Below are 18,792 nucleotides of genomic sequence, written 5' to 3' on the forward strand. Positions count from 1 at the left end.
CCAAAACTAAATTAGCTTGTAGCATGTGTGCTAACTGCTCGAATACAGCTCTATGAAGCATTGCCGTGAAAACGTCAGACAAAACATTCAGTACCTCCAAAGCTGCCAGCTCTGCACCTCCTTTCAGTATCCTCAGGGTGAAGGGGTGTTTAGGTCTGAGGCCTGGGACAACCTCGCATCCCTTCAGAGCCACAGTGGTGTGGGGGACCCGCTGTTCTCCTTTCTCATGGTAAAGGTAAAGAGATCCAGCCCGCACCCGACACCAGTGTTCCTTCCAGCACTGATTCAACAGCACTCCTACATAACCTGACACATAAATACATAGAATTACAGCAATTATTACAGTACGCCCACCTCTGTTTCATGGTGTAGATTTATTCCACTTCACTGTCTGACATCAAAGGCAAAGAAAGAGAAGTTGAAAATAACAGGTGGAGAGAGTCATGGGTTTTGTAATCTGAGAAACAGAAAGGGAGACGAAAGAGAGTCTCCTACCACACCGAGGATCCTGGTCGGGTGACGTGCAGTTGTCTCCTGGCAGTGGAGGCTTTCTTTTCGAGAAACTGATCATTCTTGTGATCTTTCTTCCTGCAGCTCGGCTTACGGTGCCCGTTAGCTCTGACAGTGCACCTCGCTTGGGTTTACCTGTAAACACACATTTGATGGTTCAATGAAATAAATGTAAGATATGTGTGGTCTACAAACACACAATCTGCCGGAATAAGGCCAAAGCTAATAAAGACTTTCACTGGTCCAAACAATGATAATCACAAACAATCCACATCCTGCATAAAGACTTCCTGCTTGTTAATAGAGCACCTGTGAAAAAGCTCAGGAAAAAAAAAGATGTGTGAGGTAGAGAGTGGAAGAGAGAGAGACAGAGAGCTGCTAAAGTGTTCCTGGATGGTTATTCACATTGCTATGTTGATGCTAGTGTGTTTTGGGTGGTATCCAGGGTGCTGCTATGCATATGTTTAACAAAATCAGTGCAGGATAAATACTTTCACTTTACTTTTTACTTTGGAGTAAACTACTAGTAATGAGAAAGATTAAAAAAAAAAAATCTATCAAAATAAATCAAAGTCGAAGGTGTGTAATTAGAGAAGAATAAACTGAAGATCTCACCATTTTCCCGTCCATCGCGAGCACTCTCTCCACTTGGCATACTGTCAGAATCTGAGGTTTGCTTCTCTGAAGAACACCACTGCAGGGACAACAGCAGTTGATCAGTCAGATCAAACTAAACATGCCAAATTTTTTGCAATACACATCCATAACTCTTATTTGGTTAATACTGTACAATAAGATATGCAGATTAAGATTACTGAAAAGTAGGTTTAGGAACAGGGTGCCAGACAGCTACAGAGTTCATTATTTACAGCTGCTCTGACAGAATTTACCACCCTGATCTTGACATCTTTTAATTAAAGATGGAAATTGAGCCCAGAACATTGAAATGCTGTCAGACTGTTTACACAAACACAGACCGGCATTCACAGCAGCACTGGAGATGTAATTACCTACAATGATAGAGGACAGACTTGCATCTATGTAGAACAACAATTTATATGCACTACTTTAATGTTAAAGTCTTTTATGCCCAACAAGGTTGCATTTATTTGATCAAAAATCCAGTAAACGAAGTAATATTGTTAAATAGTATTGAAACTTAAAACAACTGTTTTTTTTTTCAAATATATTTTATAATGTAATTTATTTATTTGATGGCAAGGCTGAATTTTTTCTTATTTCTAATATGCTGAATTGATGTACAAGAAAAATTTCTTCTTATTATTATTATTATCGATTTGTAGAAACTGTGACACTTTTTTTAGGATTCTTTGATGAAGACCAAGTATATTGATTAGAAACAGAAAACTTTTTGTAACAATGTAAATGTTTTACGGTTGCTTTTAATCAATCAGTTTTGGCAATAATATGATTTAAAAAAAAATGTTTGCAAGGAAAATGTCATGGGTATTCATCTTACATGTTACAGGTGGCTCTAACCAACTCTTAGTCACAATGAGACCACCTTTTACAAAAAGCTTATCCCCAAAAGTTCCTCCAATCCATCACTGGCCATCACTTATATGTCAGTAATGAAGATGAGATGCACAGGAGTCATGAATGAGACAAAAGTGTGCTGGAATCCCACCTTATCCAGTTCAATCTTCCTTGGAATCATGGGAGAAGATGGGCTGTCCAACCCATTCCCCTGACCTGTAACGTCACGCACCACCTGCAATCACACAAATATACACACACATCAGTGGTTCCCTACAAGTGTAAACATAGTCCATCACACATGGGGTCCCTTTTATAAACGCTATTTTCCTCTTGTGCAATATTGTTTCTGGCAGCAGGATACATCTATTGTGTGTATGCATAATGGATGGATATCCAAGTTTGCGAGAGAGGGACTGTTTACTTGGAGCCATTTCTCGGCCTGCTCCTTGCTCTGCACGGCTAACACCAGTGCCTCTCCACCGGGAAGAGAGAATCGGAGCTCATGCTTCTTCCTCCGGCCATCTTTGGGCACGTAGATGACATTACAAAAACTGAGTGGTATGTCAGTGTATGGCGAGTGGTCTTTTGAGCTTTTATAGCACTATAAAACAAGATTCAGAGGTTTCCACGTATCACTCATAATAGCATCAAGAAAAATCATAGCTCATTTTTATCCCTCTGGGCTTTTTGGCAGCTCACCTGGAGTCTGTTCTCGCGGATGACAGTGAGCTGTTTGGCCCACTGGCCGAAGCGTTTTTTCCTCAGCAGGAAGGCACAGATATGGCAGTCTCTCACCGGGGCCATGGAGTTCTCCTCTGAGGGCCACTGGTGTGTCAAACGCTGGGCTTTCTCTTCCTCTTCCTCATCATATGACTCATAAGAACTGCTTAAGGCATCCGAGTCATTATCTGCAGGAGGAGTAACGACATACTAATACTATTGAGAAATGACATCGCTATTTAAAGTGTCAGGGTTCTGCCGCTTACAGGAGTTTTTGCGTTGTCCGTTCACTTGAGTTGTTGGGTAATTGTTCTCAGCATCTTCATAATATCCATCTTCAATGGAATTAGGAGGACTGGAGCTGCCTGTAGATATAAGAGAGAAGCATAATGGGCACAATATATTCTGTAAAAAAAAAAAAAGGTTCCATGGCAACGTGCATGAACTAACTGGCAATCCTCTGTAAAGTGAAATTTATCTTCTCACTGAATTGCAATGCAAATGAAATGCAAAGTCTTCTTTTAGCATCATTATTAAACTGCTATTGCTTTATTTGAAGCATAAAAACACTCAACTTTTATTTGAAAAAAAAAATTCAAACTTGGATGCAGTTCAAACTTTTTCTGTTTATTTAAACTGAAATATAGAAGTCACGATCGGTGTTGTAGTACTCAATATATTTACTTTCCTAATGCACATTATTGGTATTCTTTTAAACAATTGACTGTACAGTTTATTCCCGATAAAATAAATAAATAAATAAATCTATGCATTATCTATGCAATTTTTTAGTTTAAATATAGTCATTTGCACTGAACCAACTTTTTAAGCTGATGCCACTTTGTAAGCTCTAGTGTAATGTTAATCAATAGCAATTTAAACAGTTTTTTTTTTACGTCACATTCAGAATAGCTCCATTCTGGTATGTAGCATTTGCATTTCCACAATCCAGGCAATTCCTAAGGAATAAAATTCATTAGGAACTGACTTCTTTATTAGGATTCTTTCCTTCTTGAATATATGATTTTAATCTGAAAATGTGTCCCATTGAGGAAGCAAATCGGTTAAAAACTACTTTTCACTTTGAATTCGAGTGGTTTATGTATACAGTGTTAAGACCTGTCATCAACGCTCAGACTTTTGCAAGAACACAAGGTTGCAACATCACTCTCCAAGTTATATTATCTATAGGAATTTATATAGACCACGCCATGTTTTCCAAGCAACAGACATACAGCAACAAGACTCACTGCGTCTAGTGATATATTCTGGCATCTTTCCAGGGCTGAGTGGAACGGCTTCTTCATAGTAATCCTCTGGAGGTGGTGTGTTGGGCAGGGGGGGAGGCGAGTCCGCTGTGCTCTGGTCCAAAAAAATGTGGCAAACAATGACTTACTCCACATCTGTCTACCTCATCACATTAATTCCACTTAACATCTGCTTTTCAGTGAGTCCTCAGTATCGCAAAGCTGTGGCTCAGTTCCACCACTCGGCAAGTTAACACAATAACAAACGATATGTAACTGCTGCATCCAATCAAAAGCCAAACCCACATGCCACATGAATGACGGCTGAGAAATACATCAGATACTGGCCATCGAGGACTATTGTGCTAATAATGACACCCAAACACATTGACGCACACAATGAAAAATCTGACCGCTGGAAACATGCGCTCTCTTAATAGGGGATAGGATCTATGGGGACCTTGGTGAAGCGCTGATGGTGACGTGACTTTAAAATAACAACCTGGCTCTGAACGTGCAATGCAACTAGAAAGAGAAGTGCAGGATTCACTGCAGCATGATTAATCTTCCTGCCATATCTCACCATTGTAGAGCACAGCCCTTATTACACACTGACATCAGGGTTAATGATGCACTATATATTAGCGTTAGGACTAAGGAGCAGTGCATTGTGGGTAATCATGAGAGAAGATTTCTTACTGGTTTGGGGACAATGTGGTCAGTGTGTTTTGTCTCTGGCTCGTTCTTCTGATCCTCCATTTCAACCTTCAGGTCCCCTAGGTCACAATCTGTAAAAATTAGTTATATTATTAGTATAATATTCCAAAATATTGGAGGATGTTAAGAGATGTAAGTCTCATAGACATTCTCAACTTACCGAATGTATCAAAAAGGGATTCGACAAAGCTGGTTCCATTTCTGTATACTGAGCTGTTCATGTACATATAGTCTTTTCCAGTGACTGCAAAGAACAAGTATGAGAAAAAATAAAAATAAAAATATGTGTATGTAGGACAACTGCCAAAAGCTTTTCAGTCTCATTTATGAGAAAAACAAGGCCTCATCAAGCTGATGTTTATCCCTCTGGTCTTGTCACTTTCTGGTCCAAGCATTTTTTTATTTGTCTAAATTGTCTCAAGCATATTTTTCTATTAGTTCTCTATCAGAATGGTGTTTTGTGTTTTGATGAGACCACAGGGCCTTACAGGCTTAGCCAAGGGTTCTCTACCAGATCTAACAAAGCTGACTAAACTGGTCTACAATCCTGCTCTTGGAGGAAGGAAGGGAGGAGGAAGGTTTAATTAGTTATTTAGCTTTTCGGGAACATGATTGCACATGACTCTACCAGCTAGTGGTTCAACCACTAATCCCAGACCAGATAATAGCCATTAGACACCAATTTTCAATATTTACCTGAGGGCTGAAGTTGTCTCAGAAGGTTCTTCACAGCGGTTTTCTTCTCTTCTGTAGCACAGCTCAGGGTCTCATGGTCCAACAGCTTCAACAGCACATTCAACTCCGTCACCAAGAGCTCCATCGCTGAAGGTCAAAGCTCAGGGTTAGAGGTTGACGGAGACCAGAGTATACAACTGTCAGTGTTTGTCAAAACAACAGATTAATAAGACCAACCATCAACTCATCAGCATGAATAAGCAAATGAAAACAAGTGTCAGTTGCAGAGGTTTTTGGTCAAAGACGTGATACTCATGTATGTCCTATTTGTTATGTTTTCAGAAATACATTCAAATTGACACATCAAATGACTTGACTACACATCATTTAATATATATATATATATATATATATATATATATATATATATATATATATATATATATATATTTGAATAACAATATGCAACCCTAAGGACTAAGAGCTTTGTGACCCTAACCCTAGATTTTCAAAAGATTTTTCTGTTTCTTGATTGTGTGCACTCATTGACACTTTTGAGAAGAAGGGATAGCAGGCTTTAGATCAACTCGGGTCTTCATCATTAATCATCCATCTCTGACTTTCAAAAGCTTGTAAAGCTAATCTGACTAAATCAGATCAATTCTTTGTAACATTATATTCCACAGAATGTCTTCAGTATGGACACACATGTCAGCGGACAATATGAGTTATGGGCATGGTGGATGATGAAGGGTCAGAAGAATTATAAATTGAAACAGGTTTAGAGCTCAAAACTTCATGCTGGGACTCTCAAGCTCTCTTCCAGGTCTCTGTGGGATGAAAACCGCCCTGCTGGAGAAACCAGACACCCCTGTGTAGAGTCAAAGACCTACCCTCTGATCTGTGGCGAGTTTCCCATCCCACCTAGCAAGCTCACAGAGAGCATCAGAGGAGGGTCCAAGCCCAATAAATACATTCAAAGTCTGAAATCTAAGCTCCCTCGAGACAAGTTAAGACTCTTATGTCTAGATTATTCATAGAAGGACTCAATGACATTGCTGTGAGCCTGTATGTGGAGTTTTAATCTAATGATATATGCTGACATCCCTAGGATATTGCAGATACTGCCGCCCACAAACTGAAGCTCACACAGTGTTACACACCAGCTAAACCACATTTTCTGTCCCAAACCCATTACTAATGATCCGATACTACTAATGCTGAGTGTTTGAGTTTGAGCAAATGCACTGTCAGCAAATTAGTTAAAACATGTAACCAAAAACCTGGACTGCAAGTATGTTTTGAAGGATGAGAAGACAGCATGAAACAATAAAAAGCTGATTTGTCAGCGATCCTAGGCAGTGTGTGCCCGGGCAGAAGGTTTGCAGATTTGGAAGGAATCTGACGGTTTGGTTCAAGGAAAGTAATCAAGCCATAAGAACAACTCCTGTCCCAGTGGATATGAGCTCACGGTCAGCACTGCGACCACACTGATCAGGAGCAGAAGGCTGGAGGGAGAGGGAGTGTGAACAGGGCTGAACATCTATGTCCATCACACAGCTGGACCTTCTGGCATGGACAGAGGGTCAGCTGAGCCAAAGTATCCACCTCAGGGCCTCTGGGCTCAATATATTAACAGGTGTGGTGGGTCAAGACTCAGATCCACTTCAGCTGTCAGATACTTCACGAGTAATATATTAGTATATGGAATTCCTTCAAAAGCAGAGAGAGAAAATGCTGACGTGACAAAAAGAGATATGATTGGATGGATGGAAATTCATATTCTTGTTCAAAACTTGGGGGACTCAAGGCTGCATAAATTTGATCAGAAATGCAGAAAAAAACTGTAATATTGTGAAATAGTATTACAATTTAAAATCTCTTTCTCTAATTCAATATATTTTAAATTGTTATTAATTCCTGTGATGGCAAAGCTGAATTTTCTGAATTTTTTCAGTGTCACGTGATTCTTCAGAAATCATTCTAATATGTTCAAACGTTGCTCAAGAAACATTTCACACATTTTTAAGGAGACAAGAATCATTGTATCAATAGTTTTTAATAATTACACAATTACAGAACTGAAATATCCCCGTTTCGTAAGCCAGATATAAATATTATATTGTTTGGCCTAATTCTCACCCCTGTTCAAATCATCTGTTTCCAGTAATAGATTTTTTTCTGCACATTCATGCTGATTTTCCATGGCTACACTCCAATTACAACAATAACCAGTTTTACCAGCATGTCCCTGTAGAAGACCCACAATAGCAATCTTGGAAGCTGGTCCAAGCTGTATAAGATATTGTGACAAACGCGTCCTTCTCTCTATTTTCCAGTGCTTCATTCAAATGGCCACCACCCTCTTCCACATCCCCATGAGAAACCTAATGAATTATATGCTTGTAGTCAGATTGAGCTGTGGTCCAGAAAATGTCATAAAGCTTCAGGCTCATATCTCTCCATGGGGAAGGTGAGGAGTTTAAAAGTCACAAAGAAACACAAATACTCAAATTCACACAAACACATTCTTACGCCCACATTTACAGAAATTACTCATCTGAAATTTGGGTCAGCATACTTCTGCTTTGACAAAAGTGTTTTTTCTTCTTCTTCTTAGATTCACCACAGTTGCAAAACCTTTGTTATTGACTAATGTACTACATAACATCCCACTTCCTTTCATCGTGTCCCCAGCTGCCTTCCAGTCACTCCCACCGGTGTGTAAGTCTGAGTGTTTCTCTATTCAGACTTGTTGACACAAGGCCCCTGTGATCACAAAAAGTCTGAGTTTAACTTTGCGTGTTTCCCATTAACATGACCTCAGTTGGGTAGTAACTAAAGTGGCTCAATGTTTGCAAGTGTCCAAAATATGCTAAATGTGCCCTCTTGGCAAATTATTTAGTGTTAAAGAATTAAGTGTTAAAACCAGCTGTATGGAGTGACACAAGCCATTCGGGGCAGTATGAAGTATCAGCATAGTAAATGTGTTTGCTGTGCATATAAGCTCTTGTGTAAGCCAAACTGATGATCTTATAGTAACTTAAGTGACAAATAATTATAGAATAGGCATCATTATAGAAGAGAAACACAATAATTGTATGGTTCGGGCAGAAAAAAAAAGGTACAAAAGCTGTCACTAGGGTGGTACCCTTTCAAAAGTTATAGATTTGTACCTTATTTATCCCTAATGGGTGCAAACAAGTACCTTTAAGGTACATATTAGTACCTAAAGTATACATATTAGTACCTTAATGGTACAAAGTTGAATCTTTTAAAAATGTACCACCCCAGTGACAGCATTTGTACCTTTTTTCTGACAATGCTTACATTACAGTAAGATTCAATTTGTTAATATTAATGCAATAGCTTTGAACATTTTTACAGCACTTATGAATAATGTTAATTTCTACATATACTAAAAGATAACTTAAACAATACTTTTACATAATTTATTAATTTCCTAATACATTTTACTTTCCATAAATTAGCACTAGTTATATAATGAACAAACATGAATTTAAAAGTTGTTAGTTTCTAATACATTAAAAAAAGGTTAACACCGATTTTTTTTTAAAATTGTAACACATAACTGATATTTCCGATGAAAATAGTTAAGCAATGCAGTCTTGCTAGTTAAGCCAAGTATAGACACGTGCACAACAACATTATATGCAGAGGACCTGCTTCAAAACATAACATATGCTTCATGCTAACTAGGAAAACTGGTAAACCTAGCTAAAAATAGCAAATGCCATAATTTGTTCTACAATGACATGGATACGCAAAAACTGTAAATTGATGCTAGAATTGAAATGTTTGTGCAGCATTTACTTTGTTTTGGAGTATTTCCCATAAAGATCACAAGAGTCAGGTGAGGTTCCAAAAAAAGATTTAGAAATATTAAATGAACAAAAAGTCTTCAGAGAGCCATTAGGACAAGCTTAAACCAACATGAGCACAGTGAAGCATGATTCCTACAGAGATACACTCTTACATGAGATCAAACACATTTGTGCTTCTCTTTATCTTGAGCTTCACCTGTGGAGGGTCATTTCCAAAGCCAAGCACAACACAGAGCTACATGCCCACTCCCATCCAGAGAGCCTCACATGTGGCCGTCTCTGATAGTACCACATCAAAACAGCATAATGGGAACACAGAATTCCACACCGGCACACAAAGTCAGATCAAGTTAACTTGCAGCTTCTCCTGACGGCTGGGGTGTTTGTTGCTTTCTTTTGGGGATCTCTCAGGCAAATCAGGGTTGATTATCTTTTTCTTTGTCACTCATTTGAAAGCACTTTATTGACAGTTATATTGTTTCAACATAAGCTAAAAGCCATGTTTAGGAATGCGAAGTTGACAATGGGGTGTTTTCCCAGAACTGCACCAGTGCTTTTGCACTCAGCACCTCACACATTGCCGCAAAACGAGAAAACATTCCTCACCTCATTAAAAGTGCAGCCAAAGAGGTTTAGAAAGGCCTACCAGAGATAGTAATGTGTACTCGGTTGTGAAAACCACACCGCTCCCAAGAAAGCTTTAAACACCTTGGTGAGATCTTTTTTTTACAAGCGTATTTTGCTTAGACAACAAAAACAACACCTGTTTAGACTTGTACAGTTTGAATTTTATCATTTACTCAAAGCAATACACAAACTCAACAACTAAAATGGCAATGAACTGACTAAATACAGCTACAGGTACATTTATGATGCTTAATTCAAGTTGGAACGACTAGATTTAACTAAAACTAATCAATATGTTTCACTTTACCATCTACGGAAATCATTCAGACAAATGAGAGAACTGATCAATAATACAATTATTTAGTTACCAAGGAAAAAGAAAAGAAAAAGACAAACATGCGAGTAACAAATCACCTACCAGAAACAGCTGCTGAGGAGACAACCAGGCCCACCATCTCTTTTCCTAGATGTCATACAGTTGTTCCTGAACAGGTCACAGCAATCCAGAAAGGTGGAATCAGCTGATGAACTCACTCATTCAAGGTGCATTTCCTTCACATTTATCACCTTCTTTTCCGTGTCCAGATTAAAAGTGACGGAGGGATAGCAGGGGAATTTATCCTCTGTTTCTAGTCTGTTGGTGTGTGTCTGGGGGTGGGGTGCTCACTGATGACTGTGTGTGTGTGTGTGTGTTTGTGTGAAGTAAGGGGAGGCACCCAGTCCTGATCTAATCTGGAAGGGTCCTATACCACATGGTGAATCCACACATCCCTCCCCCACAGGGTAGAGTCAAAGTCCTTTTAGGCAAGTCATGCCACTCGGCCGCCATCTTGGCAACGCCTCCGGGCAGCTATTTCAGACAAACAAGACCAGGCTCCTCTCTAAATGAATGGGCATAGAGTCAGAACTGCACTTTCACTGGTCACCGGGACATAAAAACTGCATGTTTAGAAACAGAAATAAAATATAATAAAAATCGCTGAAAAAGTTTGATGACTTTGCCCCAAAATAAGGGTTAAAACGCGCTTTTCCCCACAGGTTATACTTTTACTACGCATGCACAAGGGTTCCTCAACTGTGCGCATACGTCAGTGGAACCAGACGATAGGCTTAAATGTTTCCCGGCTTGACTGTAAAAAGCAGATGATACGGTTTTCCTTATATAGTTGTATTGAGGATTGAGGAAGTGGCATGTCTCTTATAAATTGTCTCTGGTAGAGTATACAACAGTCCTCATTAGCTCTCATGCCAGTTTATACAGATGTTATTATTAGAGTAAAATATTCCCTAAACCAAAGATGACTTCTCAGAGTACAGCTCTGCAGAGTGAAGGTATACTGGCAAATCTGACCAGTTAGAAACATGTGAATTAAGGTTTTCCCTTGAGAGAAAAAAAAAAAAATTAAGCGCATTGCACTTTTACAAAACACAATTACATTAGAAATTTTAGTTTTTTTCCAGCACTAAATTGCAGCAAAAATGACATTTTTCACACAGGTTTAAAATACTTTCCCATCTGAAACTGGTCAAAAATAGATTGGCTTAGTCCTGCACAAAACCCACATTATTAGTTGAGACAAAATTGATTTATAGATTTTGACAATTACCATTTTGGGGAAAATCTGTGAATAGCTTCCTTACAAAAGTCTCATATAGGAGAACCAAGAAATTATAATTTTACATTATTTAATAATAACAACAATAATAATAAATTCACCTTTGGAAAATAATTAAGAGACCACTTGAAAATTATCAGTTTCTACGGATTTATTAGTTTTTTTTTTTAGTCTGATATTTCTTCCAAATTTCAAATGATTATTATTATTTTTTTTTTTTTTTTCATTTAGAGCCTTTTGTTATGACGCTTGTTCAAAATAACAAATGTTTTCATTTGTTGTGATTGAAAATCAGGTTTATTCTACCAAAGATTAATTTCTCAACTCTTCAATTCCAAACATTGGTAGTCTGAAACATGGTATCTTTTTTTGATATTTTGACCAATTGTCATTTCTGACAAAGTTTTCTATTTAAAATCTTTAATTGTCATCAGTAGTTCACAGAGTAAAACAAAAATTTAATTTTACTCCAACTCATAACTATAAATTGTCAATCAAGTGAAGGGAAATCAAATGGTCTATTCATTTTTCCAGAGCTATATATATATATATTTATAGTTAATCATATATTATTTTATTTACACGATGATGAATTAAATGATTGGTTTATTAACATTTTTAAAAATGAATAAATAAAATCATGTATTTATTTATTTTATTAGCACATTAAACTGGGATAGAGAAAGCATTTTAATATAAAAAATGAACACACATCACCTTCTCATTTTTTCTCATTCAATTTTCTTTCCTATGGGCAAACCTGCATTATGTAACCCCTAAGTGACTATCTGTGATTTATATCTGTTGATCTGCACTGTTTAATCATAGTCTCTTCTGTGTACAGAGTGTAACTACTCCCTACGTTACGTTACAGTGCCCCTAGAGAGAAGTTTTCGCACAAAGGAGCCATTCTGCCGGTGTGCTCAAGTGAAGAGGAGGGAGTCTAGTTCTCTTCATTGTGTTCACCCATCCAGAGAGGAGTCGGGTGCTGACATGCACAGGGACACATCAGCACATATTCACAATGACGTTACTCTAAGCTAAAGGCAAACCCTAAGACCACTCGGCAGGATATGACATGCTGAATATCTCAAAACCCACTAACATGCACACACACAGACATGCATGCTTCATCAAATAGACACACTTCTGTGCAAATGAGCAGCTCGTATCAGCAGGTCTATCTCCTCACCAATGAAAGCAGACACTTTTCTGTCCATTTCGAAGTTGACAGTTCCTGAGGGCATGTTATGTCTTGTGAGACAAATGAGAAGCTGAATGTTTGTGTTGTTAAACTTTGCTGGACTGCCTGGAAATAAGAGACAAGAAAAGCCATTCGTCTGCACTAAAAGTGATCAGATAAATTTAAACCACAATTATTACACTTAAGTTTGCTCATTAAAATAGTTCTGTTGGTTTAGCTCTCTATATAAATGATCCTTCTCAGCATTTAAAAGTTTTGGTGTTTGCAAAGACAAGCATCAATACTACTATGGCCCTGTTTACATCTGGTATTAAAGGGATAGTTCACCCAAAAATGAAAATTCCGTCATCATTTACTCACCCTCACATCGTTCCAAACCTGTATGAGTTGCTTTCTTATGTTGTACTTAAAAGAAGATATGTTGAAGATTGCTGGTAATCAAACAGTTGGTGGTTCCTTTCGACTTCCATAGTATTTATTTTCCTACTATGGATGGTCAATAGGAACCACCAACTGTGTGATTACCAGTGATCTTCAAAATATCTTTACTAAATAAGTGTACAAACATGGGTCAAAATGTGTTGAAATCCAAAAACTACTGTAACCAGAGTAGAGTGAGCCAGAAACGCATCACTTTTTTATTTTTTTATAAAATCCAACACAATCCCCTATATGGATACTAATACCAGGTATAAATATGGCCATTGGCCAACTACACTGAACAACTTTTAAACAAACTTCACATTTTTGTGCAGAACTTTTTTCTTTTTGTACTACCAAAATTAATTATAATCAATGAGCTATAATGAATAAGTAAAACCTTAGCAGCCAACCACCCAAGACACCTAATCATCACGGTAGCAACTTTTTCACAGACAGGCACCCTTTATATTTTCTTCAAGAAATCACGTTCTGAATTTTATGTAAGTGACAAAGTCTTTAGCAGAGTTATGTGGGTATGTTCTATAAATCACACAGAAACATAGTTTCTCAGACAAGCCAGTAGATCAGATCATTGCTCACACCCAGTGACATGGTCTGACTGAACTCCACAGACACTCGTCTGGCTGAGATACAAGCGACAACAATACAGTGACCTTTGACCTTTCCAGAGACACAAACATGGAGCCCTTACTGTCACACTGAAAACAAATCTGGTTGTAAATACATTAGCCAACACACACAGTACACGCAGGAATACAACATCAAAACTCCAAGAGCTACAATTATTCCATAATAAATAACAAGAGCTGGAGGGCATTACGAGACAGCCTCAAATTCACTCTCAAATATAGCGTAACTTCATATCAGTTTTGTGAGAACACAGAGGTAAAACGCTCCCAAAGTCAATAGAAAGAGAGGCCCATCCAACATAAACCACCCAACTGTCATCAGATAGGAATATCCTGTGGTGCAACAGATGTTTGCGCTGTTTCAGGATGTTTTATTTACCCCACCGATCTGACGCGCCGCCCTGCATGGTTCAGAGAAGATAAGTACTGTAAGGTCTCAAATCTAAATCATCAAATCTATCAATTCTTGTTCATAACATAAGAATCCATAACAGTAGACAGGTTGTCACTGGAATGTGCAAGACATCATGAACATCGCTGTGACTCATAAAGGTGAAGGAGTGAACTATTTTATCTTGATCCAGCTGGAATGATACTGACATCAGCGATCCTCTTCTAGCCACATGCAGCAACAAAAATCTCCCTCAGAATTCCAGGCATACTCAGATCATCAGGGTTCAAAGCTCCACGGGGGAAGGGAGAGGGTTCCCGCACACAAACGCTGATGATGTCACACTAGAATTCCCACAATGAGAGATAACAAACACAAAACCTCATTTGTTTGGACACCTTGGAATATTGATGTTTGCATGAGACGCCTCTGGTCTGATGGGACGCCGTGGTAGGAAGCGCATATTTGGGTGCAAGCCACAAATTACAGAGCCTGATAAGTACAGTTACAGTGCTTGTCAAATGTTACAGTCAAACATCTGTTAACACGTACTAAAATGTTTCTCTCAGTCAAAAGAAAACAAATCATGAAGAACGAAAACAAATCATGAGAATTAGAAAAGTGTGGCAGGGGCTATACTCATGAAAGGCATTATGGGTTGGACGACTGGATCAAATTTCAACAAGGCAACAGAGAGAAGATGTGATATTTCTGACACAGTATTTTGCTCATCACTATTTACTTTTATATACAACTTCTTATCCAGGTTGGAGCATAGTAAATCATAAAAGTAGTATATAACTTTCTCACTATATTCCAACTCTTCTGAAGTCTTAATTTGTGTGACAAACAGACTGAAATGAAAGTAATTTGTGATTTGACTGGATATTTAATGCTGTGATAAAATGGAAGTAGTGATATATCTCTTCTTCTATATTGTGTAGCAAATCTGAGTGTAATGGATTATCAAATAAGAAAAAAATCAGGACAGGACTTGGTTCCATCTATTGGACAGGGTTTAAGTGGGCAAAATGATTGGAGAAGTCCTGCATACATTCATCAGAAGATTGAATTATGACTTTTCGATTAAAAAAAAAAATAAGGTCAACTTTTTTTAATTACATATTTTACATATCTTTGTGTCATATGCTATAAGTCTCTTGAACAAAGGATAGGATTGCAATGTTTTTAGGACAAACACACACACACACGTTTGTTTTTGTGAAAAGTGGGTTCATCCCATAGGCGTAATGGTTTTTACTGTACAAACTAGTGTTGTCAAAAGACCCGGTACTTCGGTACCAAGTCGGTACTAAAAAAATTTAAATGTGACGGTACCAGGTTTCTTTAAGTACCGGTAGTACCGAGGTCCCGTTCAAACCCGGTTCAGCCATAGACAATATAAGAAAGGGTTCAGCGCTATGATTTCCGCGAAGCAGAAAACGAGGACGGAATCTCAAAATCCAGTCATGAAAATGAAACTTACATTTTAATATGGACAGTCATGGAATTTGTCAAAGTTAGCATACATTAATCAAATCAAATCTCCATATGGACCAGTATCTGTAAATGTTAAGCCGCAAAAGTTGTTAGAAATATGAATCTGTGTTCTGCGCGTCTCTGTGTGAATTAATGAATGGCAGAGACGTGCGGGTTTGTTTACTACATAGACTGAAGCGCATGACGCTTGCATTAATTTCAGCATCTGAGCTTCAGAGTTCTCTCTCCATCAAGCGATCTGAACTTTTCAGTTCATCTCAATGGACGCACAGCGCACCTGATGCTCTGTAAACTCTTTGTGAAGGCGCACGACTCACCGTCGCTTTATTGATAGCGCTGTTTCTCACACATGCAAAGAGATTGAGAGCGAGAGTCTTACCACGCTGAATCGACACGCTATATGTAAACTATTCTTTGTTGTCTTCTCCTGTCAAAATAGTGGAGTTCATTTAGAATTATTCATTCATTTTCGAACAAGCAGAAGACATACCGGTTTCTCCGGTAGTGGGCGGAGCTAATACGCAACTGGCAATTTCATTGGCAGGCGCTGATCTAGTACCGCCCCTGTTTTGATTTCAGCAAATCATTTTGACCGAACTCAGACAACGTGATTAATATTCATGAGCCTAGCAGCTCATCAATTCATAGTGCATTGTATATACATTAGTATGATAGTAGAATTAGTAGTAGTATTATCAATACTCAAATGACAAATATGCATTCATTAGGCCTAAAATTTAATTTTTACATAAAGGCATAGTGCTAGAAATATTACTATTATTTAGTAAAATGTACGTGATACTGCTACTGTTGAAAATAATTATAAAACTTTATTTTTTTAAAGAAATAAATCACAATATTTCTTCCATGTTTTAATTTTAATAGCAAATCCCCTTTATTTACCAAAAATAAAATGTTTAAATTTCATAAATTAAAAGACAAATTAAATTTGGGTGAAACTTGTTTACTGTTTTTCATAATTATATAACTTGTAGAAAAACTTTAAACACAATTGTAAATAAGTATAAAGAATGGCATTGGTTTTATTTTTAGTGCTAAAAAGTTATTTTTTTTTAATTAGCATATTTTTGTGTTTTGCTTTGGTACCGAAATTGGTACCGAGAACCGTGGATTTTCACTGTTATCGGTACCGAATACTGAAATTTGGTACCGTGACAACACTAGTACAAACTGTATATTCTATGGCCCTACACCAACCCTACACCTAACCCTTACAGGAAACTTTGTGCATCTTTACTTTCTCAAAAAAACTCATTCTGTATGATTTATAAGCGTTTTGAAAAATGGGGACATGGGTTATGTCCTCATAAGTCACCCTCTCCTTGTAATACCTGTGTCATACCCATGTCATTATACAGAATTGTGTCCTGATATGTCACAAAAACAAGAGCACACACACACACACACACACACACACACACACTTTTTTAATGTTCTACCATAGAAATTAAGTCAAGCATGTTTGGAACAACACAAGGTTAAATACATTTTGACAGAACTTTCATTTTGGGATGAACTATCCCTTTAAATTCCCATATCTGAATCTACAATATAGAACTAAATAAGAAAATCCTGCACTTCCCCTTATCACTTCATCTCAAACCACAAATACACACACACACACACACACTTCATAGAGGTAGCAGGTGAACATGTGGAATAGCTTAGCCTATAATTCGTCTCTGAGATCTTACTCATGTACAGTATTAAAGCCTGAGCACATTTGTGTGGAAAAAGGGAAATTACATGTCACTCCTGCTGCTTTATGATAGATGAGAACATGCTTTAGGTTATCATAAAATGAAGCAGAGCACATACACACTCACAAAGCTGAAATCCAGTTGAAGGAAAAGCTGCACACACTTACTCACAATCACTTGTTTTGGAAGCTTTCGGTGATCCCTTAATGCATTTTTCTGTCTAGAAAACTCAAATAAAAACTCTTCTGTATGTTCATAGATCAGTTATGTCAAAATGCAATTATTGCTTTTCATATACAGAAACATTAACACCAGACCCTCCTGGCCAGTTCACACAAACAACATCTAAACATGGATAAATAGCTTCAAGAAAAACAATCTTTCACACTCCAGAGCCTTCAAAACACTCACTGAGGACACTAAGTAAAACAAATAGAGAGAGGCAAAACACAAGAGCCCATCTTTAATGCTGCAGTGCTTTGAGGGGGAGCCACGGTGGTTAATGATCCCTGCGCCAGTGATGGGGTTTGGCTGCTGCTTGAAGGAAGCGGGTGGTGGTGGGGGGCATTTGACCAGGGCCTCCCTCAAGTCACAGTGCTTCTTGTATCTACTCAATGCGGCAGAGTTATGGACCCCGAAACTCCCACTCACCTTGTTTAAGCATTAACTAGCTTTGAAGGCAAGATTTTGGCTCGGTGGGGAGCAGGAAGCTTTTATGTTATCACTCCCCTTCACTCCTTTTTTAAACCCTTTTGCCTGGGGGCCTCAGTGCCAGGAGGCATGTTTTGCAATGTGTAAGCATTTACAGGCTATATATCATGGTTAATAAGATGTGTCCTTGTTTTATTGTAGCAAAAATGTTTGATATCTATATAAACCTACTCTAATGTTCACAATACCAGTTCACCCAGACCATATACTGTATAAAAAATGAAACCGCTAAAAGGGGTTATTTAAAGCAGTTGTTTTTAACCAGCGCCCTCAGGAAACGTCCAAGGGGGCTGAAGGATGACTATGTATAGTTGTATAGTAATTATTATATTAAAATAAAAATGTATTATATTGAGGTGAAATTATATTTCTTTTAATGTGCGTGTGCGTATAACACAAATTGCTAATCTGCCAATCACATGGCAGCAACTCAATGGATTTAGGCATCTAGATGTGGTGAAGACGACTTGTTGAAGTTCAAACAGAGTATCAGAATGGGAAAGAAAGGGGATTTAACTGACTTTGAACGTGGAATGGTTGTTGGTGCCAGACCGGCTGGTCTGAGTATTTCAAAAACTGCTGATCTACTGGGATTTTCACACACAACCCATCTCTAGGGTTTACAGAGAATAGTCCGAAAAAAGAGAAAATATCCAGTGAGCGGCAGTTGTGTGGACGAAAATACCTTGTTGATGTCAGAGGAGAATGGGCAGACTGGTTAGAGATGATAGAAAG

At 38.0% G+C, this 18,792-nt stretch overlaps 1 protein-coding gene across 4 annotated transcripts in view; it reads right to left on the reverse strand.

Moving 5' to 3' along the window:
• LOC132113675 (actin filament-associated protein 1-like 1) overlaps nucleotides 1–18,792 on the reverse strand; it is a 40,699-nt gene that overhangs the window by 4,550 nt on the left and 17,357 nt on the right. For 2 of the 4 annotated variants that reach the window (XM_059521575.1, XM_059521573.1), the window contains exons 1-12: nucleotides 10,260–10,518; nucleotides 5,391–5,516; nucleotides 4,855–4,938; nucleotides 4,677–4,765; nucleotides 3,981–4,092; nucleotides 2,997–3,095; nucleotides 2,710–2,918; nucleotides 2,432–2,611; nucleotides 2,159–2,242; nucleotides 1,126–1,204; nucleotides 496–645; nucleotides 95–306 (exon numbers count right to left, since the gene is read on the reverse strand). In XM_059521575.1, the coding sequence (XP_059377558.1) occupies nucleotides 95–306; nucleotides 496–645; nucleotides 1,126–1,204; nucleotides 2,159–2,242; nucleotides 2,432–2,611; nucleotides 2,710–2,918; nucleotides 2,997–3,095; nucleotides 3,981–4,092; nucleotides 4,677–4,765; nucleotides 4,855–4,938; nucleotides 5,391–5,516; nucleotides 10,260–10,296 (1,461 nt within the window). In that variant the 5' untranslated portion in view covers nucleotides 10,297–10,518. Of the gene's footprint in view, nucleotides 1–94; nucleotides 307–495; nucleotides 646–1,125; nucleotides 1,205–2,158; nucleotides 2,243–2,431; nucleotides 2,612–2,709; nucleotides 2,919–2,996; nucleotides 3,096–3,980; nucleotides 4,093–4,676; nucleotides 4,766–4,854; nucleotides 4,939–5,390; nucleotides 5,517–10,259; nucleotides 10,519–18,792 lie in introns of those variants that run through there. The other 2 variants (XM_059521574.1, XM_059521576.1) reach the window with 2 other exon arrangements.

Source organism: Carassius carassius, chromosome 33 (assembly GCF_963082965.1).
Source record: "Carassius carassius chromosome 33, fCarCar2.1, whole genome shotgun sequence".
Lineage (NCBI taxonomy): Eukaryota > Metazoa > Chordata > Actinopteri > Cypriniformes > Cyprinidae > Carassius > Carassius carassius.